General features: G+C 40.9%; 1 protein-coding gene across 26 annotated transcripts in view; it reads left to right on the forward strand.

Annotated features, from left to right (window-relative positions):
• Positions 1–20,985, forward strand: part of LOC126931165 (myomegalin) — a 382,023-nt gene that overhangs the window by 20,843 nt on the left and 340,195 nt on the right. For 4 of the 26 annotated variants that reach the window (XM_050749206.1, XM_050749270.1, XM_050749283.1 and 1 more), the window contains exon 1: positions 11,042–11,522. The exons of the other annotated variants lie outside the window; for them this stretch is intronic. In XM_050749206.1, the coding sequence (XP_050605163.1) occupies positions 11,503–11,522 (20 nt within the window). In that variant the 5' untranslated portion in view covers positions 11,042–11,502. Of the gene's footprint in view, positions 1–11,041; positions 11,523–20,985 lie in introns of those variants that run through there. 26 annotated transcript variants of the gene reach the window in all.

A 20,985-nucleotide genomic window follows, 5' to 3' on the forward strand; every position in this document is an offset into this window, starting at 1 on the left:
TGCAGTGGCATGATCTCCACTCACTGCAACCTCTGCCTCCCAGGCTCAAGCCATTTTCCTACCTCAGCCTCCTGAGTAGCTGGGACTACAGATGTGCACCACCACGCCTGGCTAAATTTTTTTTGTATATTTTGTAGAGACGGGTTTCACATGTTGCCCAGGTTGGTCTCAAACTACTGAGCTCAAGCGATCTGCCTGTCTCGCCTCTGATAGTGCTGGGATTGCAGGCATGAGCCACGGCACCCTACCCCTATGGTATTAACTCCTAAAGCCACTTGAATTTTGCAAAGATAAAGGACTGTTGAGTTTTGCTCATCTTCTGTCCAGAATTGCCAGATGTTTGATACTATACTCAACAGCTCAGTATTTTGACATTTTACATGCTAAAATGAAAATGAAAACAAAAGTGAACAGAATGTGAGATTTTTCTCATTAAAATTTCTTCCTCGTGTGAAGCTTTCTGAGGCTGTATCTTGATATTTTTGAACCTTTGCCAGCTGGAAGAAAGGACAAAACAGCTGTTCTAAACTGCCAAGAAATTGGCTGGTGCATAGAAGAGGGAATTTGTCTTTGTTGTGTATTTTGCCTTTGTCCTGGGAGTGATTATTTTGATCAGCACTTTTGATTGTACAGATGTGAGCCAAATATCTAGCAGAGGGTAGCTCCTGATTTTAGTTAAGTAATTCACTGCTGAGACTTCAGATTACGATGTAAAGTGTTCTCCTTAATAGTGATAAAAGCTGACCTGAAAAGGGTGTTATAGTTTTTTACATAATACAGTTATTTAACGATTTTAAATATTCTTAGGAGATACACATTAAATATTTAGGGGTGAAGAATCTACATCTTACTTTCAAATGGTTCATCAAAATAGTATTAATGATTGTGTCTGTGTGCTTGCGGGTATGTGTGTGTGTGTAAAGAGAGAAAACAAATGTGGCAAAATGTTAACAATCTATAAAGCAAGTGAAAGATTTACAGGACTTTATTGCGCTAGTTTTACAATGTTTCTATATGTTGAAAAATTTAAATTTTTCAAGCTGGAAAGTTAAAAAAAATCAATGTTACTTTTCACTCATATGTGTGTATGAGCGAAAGCTGTTAAATATGGCTTCAAGGACCAGCTAGTAGATGGCTTGATATAAGAAACAAAGGCAAGGAACATGGCTATATATGGCTGTCTTGTCCTTAGAGGTATTTTTTCCCTTTTTTTTAAGAGACAGGGTCTTGCTCTCTGTCACCCAGGCTGGAGTGCAGTGGTGTGATTACAGTTCACTGTAGGCTCAACTCTTGGGCTCAAGTGATTCTCCCACCTCAGACCCCAGAGTAGCTGGGACTACTGGTATGCACCACCATGCCTAGATAATTTTTAAATTTTTTTTTGTAGAGACAAGATCTCACTATGTTGCACAGGCTGGTTGCAAACTCCTGACCTTAAGTGATCCTCCTGCCTCAGCCTCCTGAAGTGTTAAAATTACAGGCATGGGCCACTGAACGTGGCAGCAATATTTTTTTTTTTCTAATTCAGAATCCAGTCCAAGATCTGAACTAGGATCATGCATTCCATTTAGTTATTGTTATCGCTATGAATTTTTAAAGCAGTCTGGATTGATTGACACATGCTCCTTTGACTTGTACTGGAACTACTTGTCCCGTCCTGGAAAATGACTCAGATTTTAGTGATGGTGTGATTGTCATGAATGCCTTGGAAGTTATTTATGAATTTATTCCAGTATTGTTTCTGGTTCCAGAAATGTATTTATTGACCCTAACATCAGTCCCTTCAATTTTCAAGATCTGATATCTATGTTCAAATCAAGGAGAATTATTCATGTAATTCACACAAGTCTTCCCTCACTATTCCAACCCCCTTTCCAGAAATTTACATACCATATTTCTTGCATGATTTCCCCTCTCCCAACGTCAGATACACATAAATAGTGGGTGTTGAAAGGATAAAGGGGATTGTGTGAGTAAATTACCACCAGCTGTCTGAAGGCCTGGTTGTAATTTCTTTCCTTGAGGTTTGAGGTTTTTGTTATAGCTGACAGACAAGGCTAACCACTGAAAGGGATGAATCTGAATAAACACACACACACGCACACACGGTTCACAGTAATTATTTATTGAATGAATGAATGATATAATGCATCAGAAATACTGTGTATATTTTAAGGCACTGTCCCAGTTGTCTATTCCTGCATACACACACACACACACACACACACACATTCCTTAAGACAGATACAAGATGGGGGAAATGTCCACCTTTTCTGCTCCCTAGACCTCCAGCCAGCAAGTGAGGAAATCTACTTATTCAGCTTCCTTGCCAATGCTTTGGTCTCACATGATGAATCAGAAAGATGAGAAATGGAAAATCTGGGTCACTGGTCTAGCCCTAGAGAGCACTTTGGAGCAGAACTGAAATTAAAATTCATGACTTCTATACAGTATTGGAGTTCTGCCTGGTATGCAAACATTAATGAAAAATCACTATGATTTATAGAATGCTTAAAATGCGCTAGACAATGAATTAAACACTTTTCATATATTAGCTCATTTTGTTCTTACAGTGGCCCTATTAGGTAGTTATTATCATTAACCTTGTTTTACAAATGAGGAAGCTAAAGCACAGAGTTTAAGTAATGTCCAAAATTGCATGGTTGGAAATTGACAGAGGAGGAGGATTGGAACCCATGTCCCTGACTGTAGAGCCAGTAAACTCTGCTGTAACGCCTGCCAGCAACCTCAGCTGCGCTGCATTGCTCTTTCAGATGAATGGGACCCTAGGCACTCACAGGAGACCCGGGAATATTTTTCCTTCTACCAGTGAAGAATAAAATTATTTTCATCAATACTGTTTTTAAGTTAATTTTTAATTGACAAATAGTAATTGCATATATTTATGGGGTACAATGTTTTGATATATGCATACACTGTGGAATGATGAAAACAAGCTAATTTGTTTTAAATTTTAAACAAAAGCACTGTATTTTGTAATCCCAATGTATGATAAAATTTTATATTGCTAGCATACTTCAGTACTCTACTCAGATGCCACCCTCTTTAGAAAAACTTTTCTGGTGGAATCTAATTACTCACTCCCTCCTTCGTGTTCTGCTTGGTGTGTACCTTTATTGTAGCACTTTACCCGATCTGGTTTGTATTATGGTTTCATGAATGCTTGCCTGGCTTTCCACACTAGATTTTAACACTGGATTTCTACACTAGATTTTAGCAATGCCTAGCATATGCTCTGTGTTTGTTTAATCAAATGAATGAAGGTAACCACATTGTCCTTGAATTTTACCAACTGTGGAAATAAAATTAAGTCCCATCAGCATTAGCTGCCTCTGAACTCCTACCTGTTCACTTAGGAAACGAAGTCCCTTACAAATTCCCCTGTACCCCACAAATATTTCTGCTTTTTCCAAGAACTGTTTTCTCTTCTAAACTGCTCCTGGTCCTGATTTTGGTTGTTCCAAGTCACAGCTGGCACTTTGCCTACAATGTATAGTCTTCAGAGCCACACATCCTCCTCCAAACCTTCCTGCCCCACTCCACTGCAGCTAGTGAAGGGCAAATCCTTTCATTCTTGTATATACAACAGTTTACTTGGACAGCCTTGGTAGCCAGGAACATCCATCCAAGCCACATTTCTGCCTATTAGGTTCCTCTGTTGTGCTAAACAACAATTTGAATTTATAAATTCTATTGAACAGTTTTTCATCAAGTGAAACTCCAGTTTTATTGTACCTGGGAACCTGCTTCTCTTACTGCCTATTATTTAATCTTTCTAAGACTCTGTTTTCTCTTCTATAAAAAGAGGGCTGCCTTGCTGGGATGCTCCCTTGACATGCTTCACTTATCTTTATTGCCCTTATCACCATCTGGCATATTGTAGTTATTTCTTTCCTTATTATCTATCTAAACCGATAGATTATAAGCTCCATGAAAACAGGGTCTTTGCTGGCCTTTTTTTAAACTACTGTGTCTCTAGAATAAAGAGTAGTGCCTGACACATAATGGTTCACAGTAATTATTTATTGAATGAATCAATGAATGAGATAATGCATCAGAAATACTGTGTCCATTTTAAGGCATTGTCTCAGTTGTCTATTCCTGCATAAAAAAACCTACCCCAAAATTCAGTAGCTTAAAACAACCATTTTATTGTATTTTACGATTTTGTGGGTCAGTAATTTGGACAGGTCTCAGCTGAGCAATTTGTCTTCCCCATGCGGTATTGACTGGATCACTTGGTGGTATTCAGTGGAAGGCGGGGCTGCTCTGGAGATCCGAGGTAACTTCACTTATACTCTATGCCTGATGCCTTTAAGGACGGCTGGATGATGTTCCACAAGTGGCCTCAAGGCTTCTCCTCTCTATAGCTCCAGTAAGGTAGTCGGATTTCTTTCATGGCAGCTCAGTATATCAAGAGGCCTAGTGGAAACTGCAAGGTTTCTTATTGCCCAGGTTCAGAAGTTTATGGCCTAGAACTGCATTCTATTGGTCAAGCAAGTCATGAAGACCAGCTTAGATCCAAGGGAGGAGAATTAGATTCTACCTCTGATTAAGAGAAGTAGCAAAAAATTTGTAGCCATCTTGAATCTACCACATTCCTTTTCCTCTGGCCACAGACATTATTACCACAAGTGAAATAAACTCACACTCTCCTAAAGCCCTTGAAAGTTTCCTGACATTTACTGCATCAGCCTAGAAGTCCACTTTCTCATCATCTAACTCAAATTCAGGTGATGATGAGGCTTTTGGTACTCAGCTCCTTGAGTATAGTCCCCTTGATCTGAAGTCATTGGGGCTTGCACACCCAAGAAACAATGGGAAAGAGATAGGATAACCATCATGGACACTCCCATTCAAAGAGTCAGAGAACAGAGGCATACAGCTGTCAGTAGTCCACAGCAATTTTGAAATCTAGCTGAGTACATATTACCAGTTCCTTGATTAGGGCCCAGTCCTGCTCCTGGGAATGATTCCCTCTGGCTCTCCATCAGTCCTCTGGGCTCTTGGTTCCATTCTTCAAGTCATTCTTCTTTTTCCCTAAGAAGTAATCCTTATTTTCGGCTGGGTGACTTTCTCAGCCTGCTTCTCTGAGACAGGTTGAGGGTCCAAAGGCATCTTTTCAATCTGTACTCTCTTCATCCTCTTCAGTCAGTCCATGCTGGTATAATTCACTTAAAAATGTTAAGGCATCTTATATACTAATTGATAACCAACCCTACTAGGCAAAATCCACACCCATATTTCATCCTGAAGCCAGCTTTTTCACCTTGCTTGGACTACCTGTGAGTCTGACGTGGGATAACAGAACCTTAAAATTCTTAGAAACTCTTTTGTCCAGTGGAGAGATACATTGCCCAAGATTGTAGAGGCCTTTTTGTTTAACTGAAAGGATGTATGACGCACCACCTTAATCGAGGTCTAGCTGTCACATCTTGGATTTTATTTTTGCCCTGAAGCCATTTCTTATTTTGAAAGCTTTTCCTGTCTAGAGAGATTGAGGATGAGAAGCAGTTTGATGTTTGAACCCAGCAAAGTCTACGGCCATACCGCCCTGAATGCACCCGATCTCTTCTGAACCCAGCAAGTCCTGGCTCTTTATAATTCCTCTAAATTCGGCTTAAAAACCAAATGGCTCCTTTTTTAGCCCACCTTTTTTTTTCTTTTTTTTTTTTTTTTTTTAGCAATACCTTATAATAATGTGGCTAAAAGAAACCTCTTTGTACTTTTGAAATTCTGCTGAAAATCTCCTTAGCCAGATCCTCCCATTCACTGGGTGCCTTTTCTACTTTCCCACATTATCAAAGACAATGGTTTTGATAAACTTTCTGCGACTACATAACACAGGTCATTTTTCAGTCACCCCCCCATAGTATTTTCTTCACTGTCCTTCACAGTCTCTCCAGCAGTCTCCTCGGTGTCCTTCCAGTATTCACTAACACATTTCTCGAGGCCTTTCTATCTTCTGTGGCAACCAGGTACCAAAGTCATTGCCATTTGTTTTCAGTTTCTGTTATGGCAGAAGTCCACTTTCAGATACCCAATTTAGTCCCAGTTATCTATTATTACTTAGTAAACTACTCCAAAACTTAGCACAACAAACAATGTATTGTATCTCATCATTTTGGTAATCAATAATTCTAGCATGGTTCAGCAGGGCAAATTTATTCCATAGTGGTCACAGTTAGGGTTGCTCAGTTGTGTCCAGCTGATGGAAGACTGCTTCACACATAATGCCTGGCACCCTGATGGGAACTGCTGGTCTTTGGTCTCAGCTAGGCCCTTCCCCTTGTCATGTGGTCTCATGGCCTCTGCACATGGTTTCTCTAGCATGGTAGTTTGACTTATCCAGCAGCTTAGGCCTTAGAAGACATGTCCCAAGAGTCTCACATGGAAACTACAAGGCTTCTTACTTACCTAGCCTGGGCAGTAAGACATCTCTTCTACTGTATTCTATTAGTCAAGCAAGTCTCTAAGGGTAGCCCATATTAAAGGGAGGGGAATTAGATTCCACCTCTCAGTGGGAGAAGTAGCAAGTAATTTGTGGTCATCTTTAATCTACTACAGACACTGTATCCTTGATCTCAGAATGATGCCTCTTTGTCTGGAAAGGACATTTGTTTTTTAAACCCAAGGTTAGAGAGACAGACGTGGAGCTGTGATGGATCAAGAAGACATCATGTTCTGACTAACCAAGTGATCACAGGGATCACTGAAGTGACCGATGTTGCAGACATACTGTCCTCCTATCCAAGCGCCCAGCGAATGTTAAGTGTCAAACTCAGGGAAGCGGTACGCAAAATGGTTAGGCAGGCCATTCTGAAACAAAACTGATTGGTTTTAAATCTCTAGTTTGCCATCTATCAGCTTTGTGAATGTAGGCAGTATAATTTACCTCCCTGTGCTCCACATTAGTCATTTGTAAAGTGGACATTAACTAGAGGCCACCTCAAAAGACTGCTGCGAGGATGAAAGGAGTTAGTACACATAAAATTTTTAGAGGAGGATCTGGCAAAAATATATTAGACATAGTTATTTTTATTATTGATGTACAGATTATGCAGTAAACTATATCAACATCAATAGTCTTTTTTTACCCAGAAACAAGTTGGAGAGAAGAAAAGGAAAATGAATTTTAAAAACTGAATGAAAGGTAAAAGTATCATTGGAATATTTGGAGCTGACTGTAAAGACGGTGACACCTTCCAATTTTTTGTCCCTAATCATTAATTCAGGTATTCCCTGAAGCACAATCAGTTGAACAAACTACGAGCAGTGCCCTCAGGAAAGAATAAAATGAATAGTTGAATTTATCAGCATCATTTACCCGGGTTATTTGAGTTCCAAGCCAGAAAACTGGGAGCAGACACACACATAACAATCCTCAGTTGCAAAATGGGAATAAAAAGCAATGTGTTGGGATGGGCCAGATTATGCTCCAGTAATAAATAATCCCCAAATCTCAGTAACTTAATACAATAAAAATGAATTTATTGCCCATTCTACATGTTCAATTAGGGTTAGCAGGAAGGCTCTGACTATCACAGTAACTCCGAGATCTAGGTTGATGAAAGCTTCATCCTAGCATGTATTGATCTTCAAGGATCAATAAAACAGTGGAAACTGAAAAGGGCCAATTATGTACTAGCTCTTAAAAATGTCTGCCTTCTTCCTAGAAGTGACCACATGAGACTTCCTCTCACGTTTCAACCAACGAAACAAGTTACATTTCATTGTTCAAAAGCCATAGCTAAGTTAAAATAGGATGAGGAAGAATAAAGTTACCATGTATCCGCAAGGAGAAAAGCTTAACAAAAAGCCAAAAAGCACTACATATCGTGACTGGTAGATTGCATTATTGTTCCACAAATATTTACTCTCCCCTCCTGCACTCTGTGGGCAGACTGTACTTTTCTGCACCAATGACTTTGGACTTGGCCATATTACTTACTTTGGTGAATGGAAAATGGCAGAAGCGAGAGTGTGCCAGTTCTGATTAGAGACTTTAACAGACATCATGAGTCTCAGCTAACTCTCTTGCACTCCTGCACTCTGCCATGAAAATGACAGACTTAAACCAATCCATACCTAAACTATAGATCCTTGGGGGAGAAATGGATGTATGTTGTATAATACTGAGATTGGGGAGTTCTTTGTTAAGCAGCATTGTTTCAGCAAAAAGATGACTGATACAGTGACTCAGCACAAGGATTTCATGAGACTAGCTACTACAGATATGATTTGCAACAAAGGATATGAAATAAGATCTTACTAGCTAGTATTCTAAGAAATGTAAAGCAAAATGAGATGGTGTTGCATTATTTATACACTAGCTAGATATAGAACTAAAATGTAACTATCCAATTATTTACAAATTAAATAAGGAAAAAACAAAGGAGAATTTCTAGTGCTTTTGAGGCTAAGATAATAAAATTAGACAGTCTTTTTATCCCAGGAAAATCATCTTTAGTCCATTCCTGCTGCTATAACAAAATAGCTTGGACTGGATAATTTGTAAATAATATAAATTTATTTCTCACAGTTCTGAAGGCTGGGCCAAGATCAAGGTGCTGGCAGATTCAGTGTCTGGAAGAGCCTGCTCTCTGCTCCCAAGATGGCTTCTTGTTGCCACAGATGCTGTGTCCTCACATGGCTGGAGGGACAGAGGACAACAGGGACCAGAGTAATCCCTTCAACCTCTTTTATAAGAGCACTAATCCCATTCATGAGAGTGGAGCGCTCATGCCTTACCACTTCCTAAAAAGCCCCACCTTGTAGTACTATCGCACTCTGTATTAAGTACCAATGTATGAATTTTGAAGGCATACATATATTCAAACCATAGCGTAATTCAAAAAAGTAGAATGATAAAGGCAGAAAGCTCTTCACTAAAGCATTATTTATAACAGTCTAATATCAGAAATAGCATAACCATGCAATAATAGAATATTTTAAGTAACCTATGGTCCTACCAATATTATAAAATATTGTACAATCATTAGAATAATAACTATGAACTTTCCCTAACAACATGGACAAATATTTACTAAGTGAAAGAAGGAGAATATAAACATATACCTAAGCTGTAATCATAATTATGTAAATATATATTTAATATATAGATAATAACTAAAGGGAATTTGGAGAAATTTAAACACTTGTGCTGTAGCAATGGTTAGATGGGTGAATATTTTTCTTCTGAAATCTAATGCAAAAAATTGTTCTTTTGACAATAAGTATAACTTTTAAAACAACAGGGAAATTTCTCAAGAATATACCCATGTGTGTAAGAAACAGTTAGTGTTTGGATTAAAAGATGTATTTTTTAAAGAGTGGAAAAAAATGCTACACATTTTTAATATTGAAGATCCCTGAGTATTCTGAGTAATCTATATATCTTTCTGTATTTTTCAAATGTTTTTACAATGAATGTTTATAAACTTTTGAAAAAAGTTATTTTAAAAATACATGAGCATATATTCTAGCATCACTTCTGAGACCCCACAGCTCACTTAGTTAGTGCTACCATTTCTTGAATCCAATGCATAGCTGCCTGTAGACAGAGTTCCTCTCCACAACTCGGTAGCCCATAATTTGATTTGAGACAAAGCTAAATATAGCCCCAACTTTGGTATGAAGGATGGAAATCTGACTCTCCCTGCCTTTTTTCCCTCCCATCAGAGGCAACAGGATATTCTTTTCAAGACAGGTGGCCTGTGAGCCTTGTCTAAGATCAAACTGGACCTTGAAATTTTTCCTGGTAACATTCTGAGCTCGGGAGCAGTGTGGTCCTACCAATAAATCAAGTGTTGGAGGAGCCTAGATTAGGGGCCTCTTAGACAGTTCTGCTAACCCTTCAAATGTTTTGTTATCCTCCCCTCCCCACCCTTACTTTGTACTAGTATGTAGGGGAGCCAATTCAAGAGATAACAGACAAGATGACAGGTTGCCCCAAGACCACAGACTCCCCACAGTCTCACCAATACCCAAGCATGCCAGGTTCTTCCTGAGTTAAATGCCTAGGAGACCTGAAAAAATAAATTCATCCTGGAGAAGTCTTGTGGGTCGTATCTTTAGAAATTCAGGGAACATATCTCTGGGGTCATCCAATGGAGAACACAGCCTGCATCAGAACCTTAGCAGAGACTTCGGGCCTTTATGGGTATCAAATTTATCATCTTTGAAACAAGTACAATGAAATCAACATTGCCACATGTGGGCACTATAAAGCCTTTTGCAAATAAAAAAAAGAAGGTCAGTGATAATGCTAATAATAACAGTGATTATGTCATTTAATAAAACGGTCTTATTTGAGAGCTAAAAAGGAGCTTCAGGGCGGCAAGCACTCTAATTACAGTATGTCTGCCTTGTTTAAACCTTGATATATAAGTACATGGTACAGGGCCTGAGGCAATGCCATCTCCAAAGAGCCCTTTTCCATGATCTTAAAACAGTCACAAGGGAGAGTCTAGGTCCTGACGGCTACTGTCTTGAGGCTTTTCTAGTGTTCTGGGAGTCAGGAAGCTTCTCCCTCCTTGAAGCTATTAGTAGAGCCCAGTTGCTGGTGAAACTGAAAAAACGAGGAGGTAGAATACCCTAAAACAGGAGATGTCTGAGATGCAGGCAGCTAATGAGGCTGTAAGGTTTTGCTGGGATGCTTCCCTTCCTGATGAAGGGTCCTGTCCCTAGATTAATGGTGAAACTGGCATGTCACATCTCTAGGAGGATAACGTCGTGTTCCATGACCACCTAGGGTGTACATCTGCATTCAGCCGGGATTGCTCCTAAACCTTTCTAGACTCCATCTCTGGCTCTGGGGTTGCCTGTGGGTGGGGCGATGCAGACACACAGGAAGACCTCCTCTACAAATTCTCCCTATAGTTGGTTGATTTTATTCTAAGCCCTTGGCTGGGATGGGCGAGTGACGGGGCTTGGTAGAGCGTCCTCTAAGCTCTCTGCCCTCTGCCGTCATCGTTCATCTGAGCCAGCGAGAGAGGGGCCGGGGAGATGCGAGGGTGGTTCAGGGGGCGTGCAACCTGGGCCGATTCTGCCCGGAGCACACTGGTTGTCGGGAGCCCCGCCTCCGCTCGCGGTTGACAGCTCAGCTGGTGCCGAGCAACTCGTGCCAGCCAGTCGTGTCTCAGCCTGGAGAGTGCGCGCACCGCCGCCCGGGCAGCCGCTGGCTCCAGCTCACGAAACAGCCCCGGGCGCCTCGCCGCTCTGAGCCCAGCCTCCTACTGAGAACAGTCCCTCCCTTGTGCCGGTCGCACGGCTAGCCGCAGGTTCGGCCACGTCAAATCCGTTTTCTAAAAAAGCAGGGAGCAGAGCTCTCTCTTCGTCGCCGACGCAGAAAGAAGGAGCTGGGGAGGAAAAAGCTGCTGCTTTTTGCGCTAGAGATTCGTGGGCAAGGCTTCTCATTTTCCCAGGCTGCTTCCCCTCCCGGGTGAGGAGCGCCCTGAGACTAAGGAAAGAGCCTGGAAAATGGAGCAGACCTGGACGAGGTAGGTGGGCTGTTTCCTTCTCGCCGCACTCCGGACTTGGTGGTCCTCCTCCCTCCCCTCCCCCTGCGCCCTTAGGGAGAGGTCGCCCCTCACCACCAGGGCCCCGTGACAGCTTCCCTTTTCTGCCGACTCGCCCTGCCTGGTTCCCAGCCCACCTCTTTTGGTCCTTCTGCACATGTTCTGTTTTCTGGGGTTTCCCTTGCTTAATGAATCTCCCTTCCACCGAGTCCTGATGTTAAAAATACCCAGGGAGGCTGCCTGGAACTTTCTGTAGAAATGTTCCTCTGTCGTTTGCTTGTTCGTGTGGCCAGAGGGGTTCCAGTAGGTCTTCTTGAGAGATATGTTTGATGTCAGATGCTTTGAACAATATCGGGTTTATTCTCACCCTGCCACGTTTTCCTTCTCGGCCTCATCTCTCACTACTCACACAAAGGCAAAGGGACGGAGTAAGCAGAGCCCAGCAGTACTCACCTCCACAACCTCCCAAGTTGGAGCCCACTTGGGGGAGGAATGGAGAAGGAAAGAGATCAGGGCACCCACCCTACACTGCTCAGGCTTTATTGAGGCCAGGCAACAGTTGGCTTTTAGGTCAGATTTTGGAGATGGCCTGTGAAACTGCGTTTTCTTCCAGTCCTTCCCCCAAATACACTTTAAAATGAAGCCCCATTCAAGGAAAGGGTAAGGATAAGAGACCATGTATTGAAACAAAGATTTCGTTTCTGGTTTTTAGTGGGCGGAAGGGTAGAGAGACTATTCCAGAGGTGTCTCTATAACAGATAAGCTTCCATCTGCAGGATTTAGCTTTGGAGAATTGGGGTAGGGCCAAATGAGCGCTCTGACTCCTGAGAGAGTGAAGACGGTACAAACACAGAAGGTAAATTTGGGGCTTATGCAAAAGACTTGGGTCCTTTTAGTTGATTGTTAAGCTCAACAGGAATGAATGGTATAATGTGAATATTAAAGAAGGGGCAAATTGAAGCTTAGGGTTTGTTGACAGAAGAAGTAGGCTGTCTAGATTCTGTCTAGATCAAAAGAGATTCTACTTTTGGCTCCTTTCTGCTCTTCTTGGGCCTCTCCTAGAGGACTGTGCTTAGTTCTGGGCATCATTAGATAAAATAAGTACAATCAAGAGACAGGAGGGAACTCAAAGCCATGCCTTGAGGGATGGCCAAAGGACCCTGGACTCCTGAGTCTGGAAAAATGACGACTGGGAGTGGGGAGGATGTGGTAGCTTCCTTCAAATTTCCGAAGAGCTGTTGGTGGTAGAGGGATTGAATCATTTTAGAATCTCTTAGGAGGACAGAACAACCGATGCAAGCGAGTTGTGGGGAGGCAAGTTACGGCTCAGAGTAAAGAAAAAGCTTTCTGGCCGGGTGCAGTGGCTCATGCCTGTAATCCCAGCACTTTGGGAGGACGAGGCGGACGGATCACCTGAGGTCGGGAGTTCGAGACCAGCCTGACCAACATGGAGAAATCCCGTCTCTACTGAAATACAAAATTAGCCAGGCGTGGTGGCACATGCCTGTAATCCCAGCTACTCGGGAGGCGAGGCAGGAGAATCGGGGAGGCGGAGGTTGCGGTGAGCCAAGATCATGGTATTGCACACCAGCCTGGGCAACAAGAGCGAAACTCCGCCTCAAAAAAAAGAAAAAGAAAAAGAAAAAGAAAAAAGGCCCGGCGTGGTGGCTCACGCCTGTAAATCCCAACACTTTGGGAGGCCAAGGCGGGCGGATCACGAGGTCAGGAGATCGAGACCATCCTGGCTAACACGGTGAAATCCCGTCTCTACTAAAAAATACAAAAAATTAGCCGGGCGCGGTGGCGGGCGCCTGTAGTCCCAGCTACTCAGGAGGCTGAGGCAGGAGAATGACGGGAACCCGAGAGGCGGAGCTTGCAGTGAGCCGAGATCGCGCCACTGCACTCCAGCCCGGGCGACAGAGCGAGACTCCGTCTCACCAAAAAAAAAAAAAAAAAAAAAAAAAAAAAAAAAAAAGAAAGAAAGAAAAAAAAAAAAGAAAAAGCTTTCTAACAAGTTAGCTGCCTGGGCAGTAGAGATTGCTGACCCTGGAGTTACTCAGGCAAAGTCTAGATGACCACTTACTTGATGGTGATGCGAGTGAGTGTATCGGCTTTTTGCTCTCTGCCAGTGTTTTTCACACTTGAAGAAAAAAGTATTATTTATTAAGTTCTAAAAATTTTATATTTACATGTAACAATTTCAGACAAATTCAGAAATGATTTGGAAAATCACAAATTATATATTTACAGTCCAATTAATTTGACAAACTGAGTATACTCATGGGATGGGAATTCAGATAGAGAAAGGGAACATTACCGGCATCCCTGAAGCCCTCCTGATGACTCCAAGGATAACCATTATCCTAATTTTTAACACCATAGAATAATTTTGCCTAGTTTTGAACTTTATGTAAATGAAATTATACACCATTTTTACTCTTTCGTATGTGGCTTCTTTCACTCAATCTTTTGCTTTTGGAGTTCTATACTGTTATATGGTATTGTAGTCCATTTATTCTTGCTTTTAAATAGGTTTCTATTGTGTATAAATATATCAAATTTATTTGTCCATTCTATTCTTAATAGGCATTTGCGCAATTTCCAGTTTGGAGCTATTATAAACAGTGTTGCTATGAACATTTCTGTACAGGTCTTTTGGTGAACATATGTACACATTTCTGTTGAGTAAATAAGTAGAAGTATGACTTCTGGGTAATAGGAAATGCATGTTCAGATTTAGTAAATACTGCCAGATTGTTTTTTTAAAGAGATTACAAAAGAGATTCTAAAGAGGGTATCCAAAGAAGGGAACATAGTGAAAAGGTGCTCCATATCACTAGTCATCAGGGAAATGCAAATTAGAACCACAACACCATGCTGCTGTATACATGTCAGAATGGCTGAAATTAAAGATAGAAAATAGCAAATGCTGACAAGGTGGAACATTCAGAATGTTCACATTATTTTTTTTAACCTCTACTCACAATAAGTAATATATTTACATTGCAACCAAGTACACTTACATATGTAACAAACAAAGTTTCTTATAACAATACTTAACTTTACTATGTGTTTTGCTCTCTGGTATTTGCTATTCTATTCTTTTTCTTTAAAAATAAAATGTTGGCTCTGATTCACTGAATTTATTTCTCCACCTCATGGGTCACAGTTGGAAAAATCCTGTTATCACAGATCATGGCTGACATCTCAGATCCTTCCTAACTCAGAGATCAGATTAGTTCATAAACATTTATTAAAAGTTTGAGGTCTGGGTGCAATGGCTCATGCCTGTAGTCTCAACACTTTGAGAGGCCGAGGCAGGTGGATCACTTGAGGTCAGAAGTTCGGAACCAGACTGGCCAACGTGCTGAAACCCCATCTCTACTAAAAATACAAAAATTAGCCAGGTGTGGTGGCCTGCACCTGTAGTCCCAGCTACTTAGGAGCCTGAGGCAGGAGAATCCCTTGAACCCAGGAGGCTGATGTTGCAGTGAGCTGAGATTGCACCACTGCACTCCAGCCTGGGTGACACAGTGAGATTCTGTCTCAAAACAAACAAATAAATAAATAAACAAATTTTGAGAGCCCCAAACAGGCCAGACTCTGTGCTAGATGCTAAGAATAAAACAATGAATGCAATGAATGAGGCTGGGTCTCTGCCTTTGAAGGCTTTACATTCTCATCATCTGTAATTTTAATAAACACTAAGGCAGAGATATGCACTGGCTGCTCTGGGTACACGGTGGATAGGGGATTGAAAGAATAAAAATTAACCATAATCGATAACATTTATTAAGCTTCCATTGTGTGCTAATCCCTTTGAATATTTAATTTACCTAATCCTTACAACCCTATAAGGTAAATGTTACATTCATTTTTAAGAAAAGCAAATTGAGCTTTAGAAAGATTAAATAATTTGCCCAGAGTGACACACACAGCTGAGAAATAAATATAGCCTTGAACTGTTTAGTTCCAAAATCTATGCTTTTATTTTAGTAGAGTTTTGTAGGTGACTCAGTTTATGACTTGCTTCCGAAGCTAGCTACTTGCTCAATTTACCCACAAAGGACAAGGTGCTTTGTATTTTAGTTCTCAAAGTTAGATATGCTCTACTCCCAGCTACACATCATCTGCCCCTCTGCAGTTCAATGGAAAGGCCCCCTACCCACTGGGGCTGTTACCTGACTGTTGCTAAACTCACTGGTTAAATCAATTGGACAGAGCATGGTTGGCTCTAGAGTAGCAAATTTTCTATGAATATACTGGCCTTACAAAAAGCTGATTTGGTCACCAGCTTTCAGACTTATTTCCGTGAACAGGGCGAGGGTTGTCAAAAGAATAAGCTCAGGCCGGGCGCGGTGGCTCAAGCCTGTAATCCCAGCACTTTGGGAGGCCGAGACGGGCGGATCACGAGGCCAGGAGATCGAGAGACGATCCCGGCTAACACGGTGAAACCCCGTCTCTACTAAAAAATACAAAAAAACTAGCCGGGCGAGGTGGCGGGCGCCTGTAGTCCCAGCTACTCAGGAGGCTGAGGCAGGAGAACGGCGTAAACCCAGGAGGCGGAGCTTGCAGTGAGCTGAGATCCGGCCACTGCACTCCAGCCTGGGTGACAGAGCAAGACTCCGTCTCAAAAAAAAAAAAAAAAAAAAAAAAAAGAATAAGCTCATGGAGCTGATGAAGAACTTGATGATGAGGGGAGGTTTTCCCACCTGGCAGGGCCGGTGTCAACCAGGCAAGCCGCTTCTACTGCTCTAAATTTTTAGCATCCACCTGTCTGGACTAGCAGCTCCCTACGCCTTCTGCTTTAAAGATTATCTGTATTTCAGGATTACTGTTTGTATTAATTTCCTATTGCTGGTGTAACAAATCACCACAAACTTTTTTTTTTTTTTTTTTTTTTTTTTAGATGGAGTCTCACTCTGTCGCCCAGGCTGGAGTGCAGTGGTGCGACCTTGGCTTACTCACTGCAACCTCCGCCTCCCAGGTTCAAGGGATTCTCCTGCCTCAGTTTCCCAAGTAGCTGGGGTTACAGGCACATGGCACCACACTCAGCTAATTTTTGTATTTTTAGTAGAGACGGGGTTTCACCATTTTGGCCTGGCTGGTCTCAAACTCCTGACCGCGAGTGATCCACGCACTTCGGCCTCCCAAAGTGCTGGGATTACAGGTGTGAGTCACTGCGCCCGGCCAAATCACCACAAACTTAGTGGCTTAAAACAACACAAATATACTGCCTTAAAGTTCTGGAGGTCAGAAGCCTGAACTTTGGTCTTGGGTTAAAACCAAGGTGTCAGCAGGACTGTGCTCCTTCTAGAGGCTCTAAAGGAGAATTTCTTCCTTGCCCTTCACGGCTTCTAGAGACTGCCCACATTCTGGGTTCATAGCCCCTTCCAGCAATGCCGTCACTGGCCTCTGCTTCTATCATCACATCTCCTTTGCTCATTCTGACCCTCTAGTGTCCTTCTTACTAGGACTCTTATGATTACATTGGACCCAACGAGATAATCCAGGATAATCTCCTCATCTCAAAATCTTTAATCACATCTGCAAAGCCCTCTTTTGCTAGGGAAAGTGGCATATACACAGGATCTGGGGATTAGGAATGTGGACATTCTTATAAGGCCATTATTTTAGTCTACCATATCTTTCAATGCTGAAAAAATCATTACTAATTCTCTTCCCCATTTCAGTGGAAATGTTCTGGTTTCTAGCATATGGGAAAGCTGAGTAAATGTCAGGTGAATCATATATGAACCTTATACAACTTCCCCGAACACATAACTCAAGAAAAGAGTGAACTAGAAATGTTTAAGGGCAAGCTGTAAGACCGAAGGTTAGAAAAGGAAAGCAAATTAGTCTGTTTTGCTTTGTTTTCTATTACCCTGCAATATGATTTAATAAAATGCAAGCATTAATTGCATTTGCCTGCTGTATCTGTGAAAATTTGGAAGATGGAAGTAACATTCAAGAAAAGTAATGATCTGGTTTCAAAATTTAAGAATTTTGACTTTGTTTCTTTTCTGAAGTACAGCCTTCAAGCAAGACAAGGTGTCCATTTACACAGCTATATTGTACTTAACAGATCTCCATTGATAGCTTATTTGAATTTGTTTTTCTCTGTATAAATCTTTAGCCTAGAGGAATCAGGGACATTTATTTTTCTTTCAATTCATGGTGAGTTAGTAGAGAGTCCTGTTTACAAAGACATAGTTACAACCAGCGATATATGGCCACTGAAGTTAAAGTGGTTAAGTGATTTGCTGGCGTTCACACAACTACTATGTGTTGTATGAAGGCTTAGTTAATTCCAATATCTTTACTTATTATGGTGCTGGTGCTTTGCATGTAACACTTCATATTAGGAAAATGCTTGTTTTCATAATTCTTTTATTGAAACATCTTTGGAAGTTGAATTTCCTGTTTAATATTCAGCACTGCTAGCAACTAATTATCTGAATTTTAAGAAGGAAATTCTGCCTTGGAAACTCTGGCATACTTTTAAATGGGCCTATACTTGGATTTTGGCTTGGGTAATTTGCCAGAATCAATGGTTTCACTCCTACATGCTTATTTTCTGCATACTAGATCAGTCTGGACCTGACTTCCCCAACCCCCATTTCTTTCAGCTACATGCTAGGACTATGTTTAAAATACCTAAAGACTGGGAAGGGGTTGTTTTTGTCTCAGAAAGGATAAGTGACTCCTCATGGTGCCCTCCCCATCCTGGGAGGCTTGCCTGACTGTGGCTGAGGGATCATATTTTCAAGGCTAGGTGGAGTTTCCATCCATTCAGTGGATGCCCCAGGACACTACTCTTATTGAAATCTACCCCCATTTTATAAATAAAATTCCAAACTGGGCTCAGAACATTCCACAAGTTGTCTCTGGCAAAAATTCAAATAGCATTTAAAGTTAGAAGAAAGTCCAGAATACAAGAGATGTCATAATGACCCAAGGTGGCTCTATGCGATTCTATTTTAAAACACTCAAATGCACTGAGGACTTGTTTTCCTCTGTCTCGGAGCATTCTCTGAGTTCTGTGGCCAGCAAGACAAACATGATCTGAATTTCTTTTTTCTGAACCCTTATGGCTAAAGTGCTAAATTAGTCGTAGACTATTTATAATAAATTGTATAATAATAATGTTTTATTTTCATAGCACTTTCACAGCCTGTGATTCATCTTTTCTTAATCTGTCTCATTATCTTCAGTCCTTTTCTGCTTGTTACATTCCACAGAAATGTCCTTCTTTCTTGTTTTTTCCAAGGCCTGTGAGGGAAGAGGTAACTTGCAGCTAGTGTCTTCTTATTGTGGTCATGGTGGAAACGGTGTAAAGAAACAACAACTTCTGACATATAGAAAGCATTGACTGGCCTGGTGCGGTGGCTCTCACCTGTAATCCCAGCATTTTGAGAGGCCAAGGTGGGAGGATCACTTGAGGTCAGGAGTTCGAGACCAGCCTGGCCAACATATTGAATCTCCATCTCTACTAAAAATACAAAAATTAGTGGGCATAGTGGGGGGTGCCTGTAATCCCAGCTACTTGGGAGGCCGAGGCGTGAGAATCGCTTGAATCCAGGTGGCAGAGGTTGCAGTGAGCCGAGATCATGCCAGTGCACTCCAGCCTGCGTGACAGAGCAAGACTCTGTCAGAAAAAAAAAAAAAAAAAAAAAAAGGAAAAGAAAGCATTGACTGACAAAGAGAATTGAATAATTTCTATCATTTCACATAATTTAAGAATGAATTTATTTTCCATTTCATAATGTGGTATATTATAATTCATAATGTAGAATAACATGCTGTGGATTTACAATATCTTTAAATCATTACCCTATCCCAAAGCATGTAGATTTCCAATTTTTAACTATTACAAATAGTGCTTGATAAATATCTAGGTGCATAAAGCATCTTCTTCCACAGCGTTATTTTTTGAATCATAGATGTTCAGAAGTAGAATAATTATGTCAACATTTCCAGGTCTCGAAAGTACATTGCAAATTTCTTAAAGTTATAGTCTCATAAGAAGGATATTTCATTCAATTTAAATCTCTTTTTCAAGACCTGAATCCCTGTATTGTAAAGAGGGAAACTGAGGCACACTGACATAAAGTGACAAACCCAGGTGAATCAATAGCTCCATTTCCAACTTTTACCCTTCTGTAGGGTAAAATGCTTCACTGTTGCTGTTAATCTCTATTACTATCCTGAAATGTTTCCTGAAATGATAATAAACAGAAAATTTTAACATAACAAAGTAAAAGGTAGATGTAAATTACATCAAAACTATGTATACCTATTAGGATGTCTATTACAAGGAAAGAGAAAATAGATGCCATGTTTGGTTAGGGGATTATGGGGAACATCCTTTATATGCTGCTTTTAACCTAAGTCAACACAGGTTTTTATCGCAGGAAGAAGTTCACATTTGTGTCTACCAAATGACAACATGTAAAGTTTGGAATTTAGTTGGTTTTAGGTTTCTCTGTGTATTATCTGGAGGTTTTCTTTGTATTACTTTCTTGTATTACTTGGAGATTTTCAGGTTATTGGCACCACAGGAGCAGCATTATTGCCAGCAGACCCAGGGAGCCAGTTGTAGAGTCATTGTGACTTAATTCACCCTGAGCTAAAATTATTATGAGTGGGCCTTAATAGGCCAGTTGTTCCCACCTACACATGTAGCCTTGCCTTTGCTGGGATAACTTTGTGTAACCTTCAGAGGTTAGATTCAGAAGTACCTCCTTTTGGAATTATTTTTAGAACCTAGGTCTGGGTGTTTTCTGTAGCCAGAACATGCTCTGCCTACTCTGTTGTAGCATGTAGCTGGTTGTTTAACTTGATATTTTCCTTACTCCAAGTTTATCGGCAGAATAGAATGTTTTTGTCTGTAAGTCTACAGCATCTAACATTGTTTCTAGCACTTAGAAGGTCATCTATTAAGAACTTTCCAGAGAACATTCCCCAAAAGGCTGATGGGAATGTCTGTTTGGTGGGTGTCTCTTTATTGTAGAATGGATACAGCAGGTTATCAAAGCTTGATGCCACTATACATTCAGATTGTATTTATCATTGTTTAAGAAATATGCATCTTGTTTCCTCACTTATGGGAAAAGCAAAAAAAAAAAGAAAAAAGAAAGAAAGAAGCAAAGAAAGAAAGAAAGAAAGAGAGAGAGAGAAAGAAAGAAAGAAAGAAAGAAAGAAAGAAAGAAAGAAAGAAAGAAAGAAAGAAAGAGAAATATGCATCAAATTCCTATGATCTAGACTTCTTTAATGCTGGACAGATGATAGTGAATGATCTAAAAACCCTCCCTTCCAGAGACTGACATTCTAGAGGGGTCACTAGGCATGCACATATTTCATGGTTATACCTTGACCTGACAGTGCCTTAACTCAAATTCACTTCAGTATGCTATAAGCACAGCCATCTTTTGTAGCTCATCTT

Source organism: Macaca thibetana, chromosome 1, assembly GCF_024542745.1.
Source record: "Macaca thibetana thibetana isolate TM-01 chromosome 1, ASM2454274v1, whole genome shotgun sequence".
Taxonomy (NCBI): Eukaryota; Metazoa; Chordata; class Mammalia; order Primates; family Cercopithecidae; genus Macaca; species Macaca thibetana.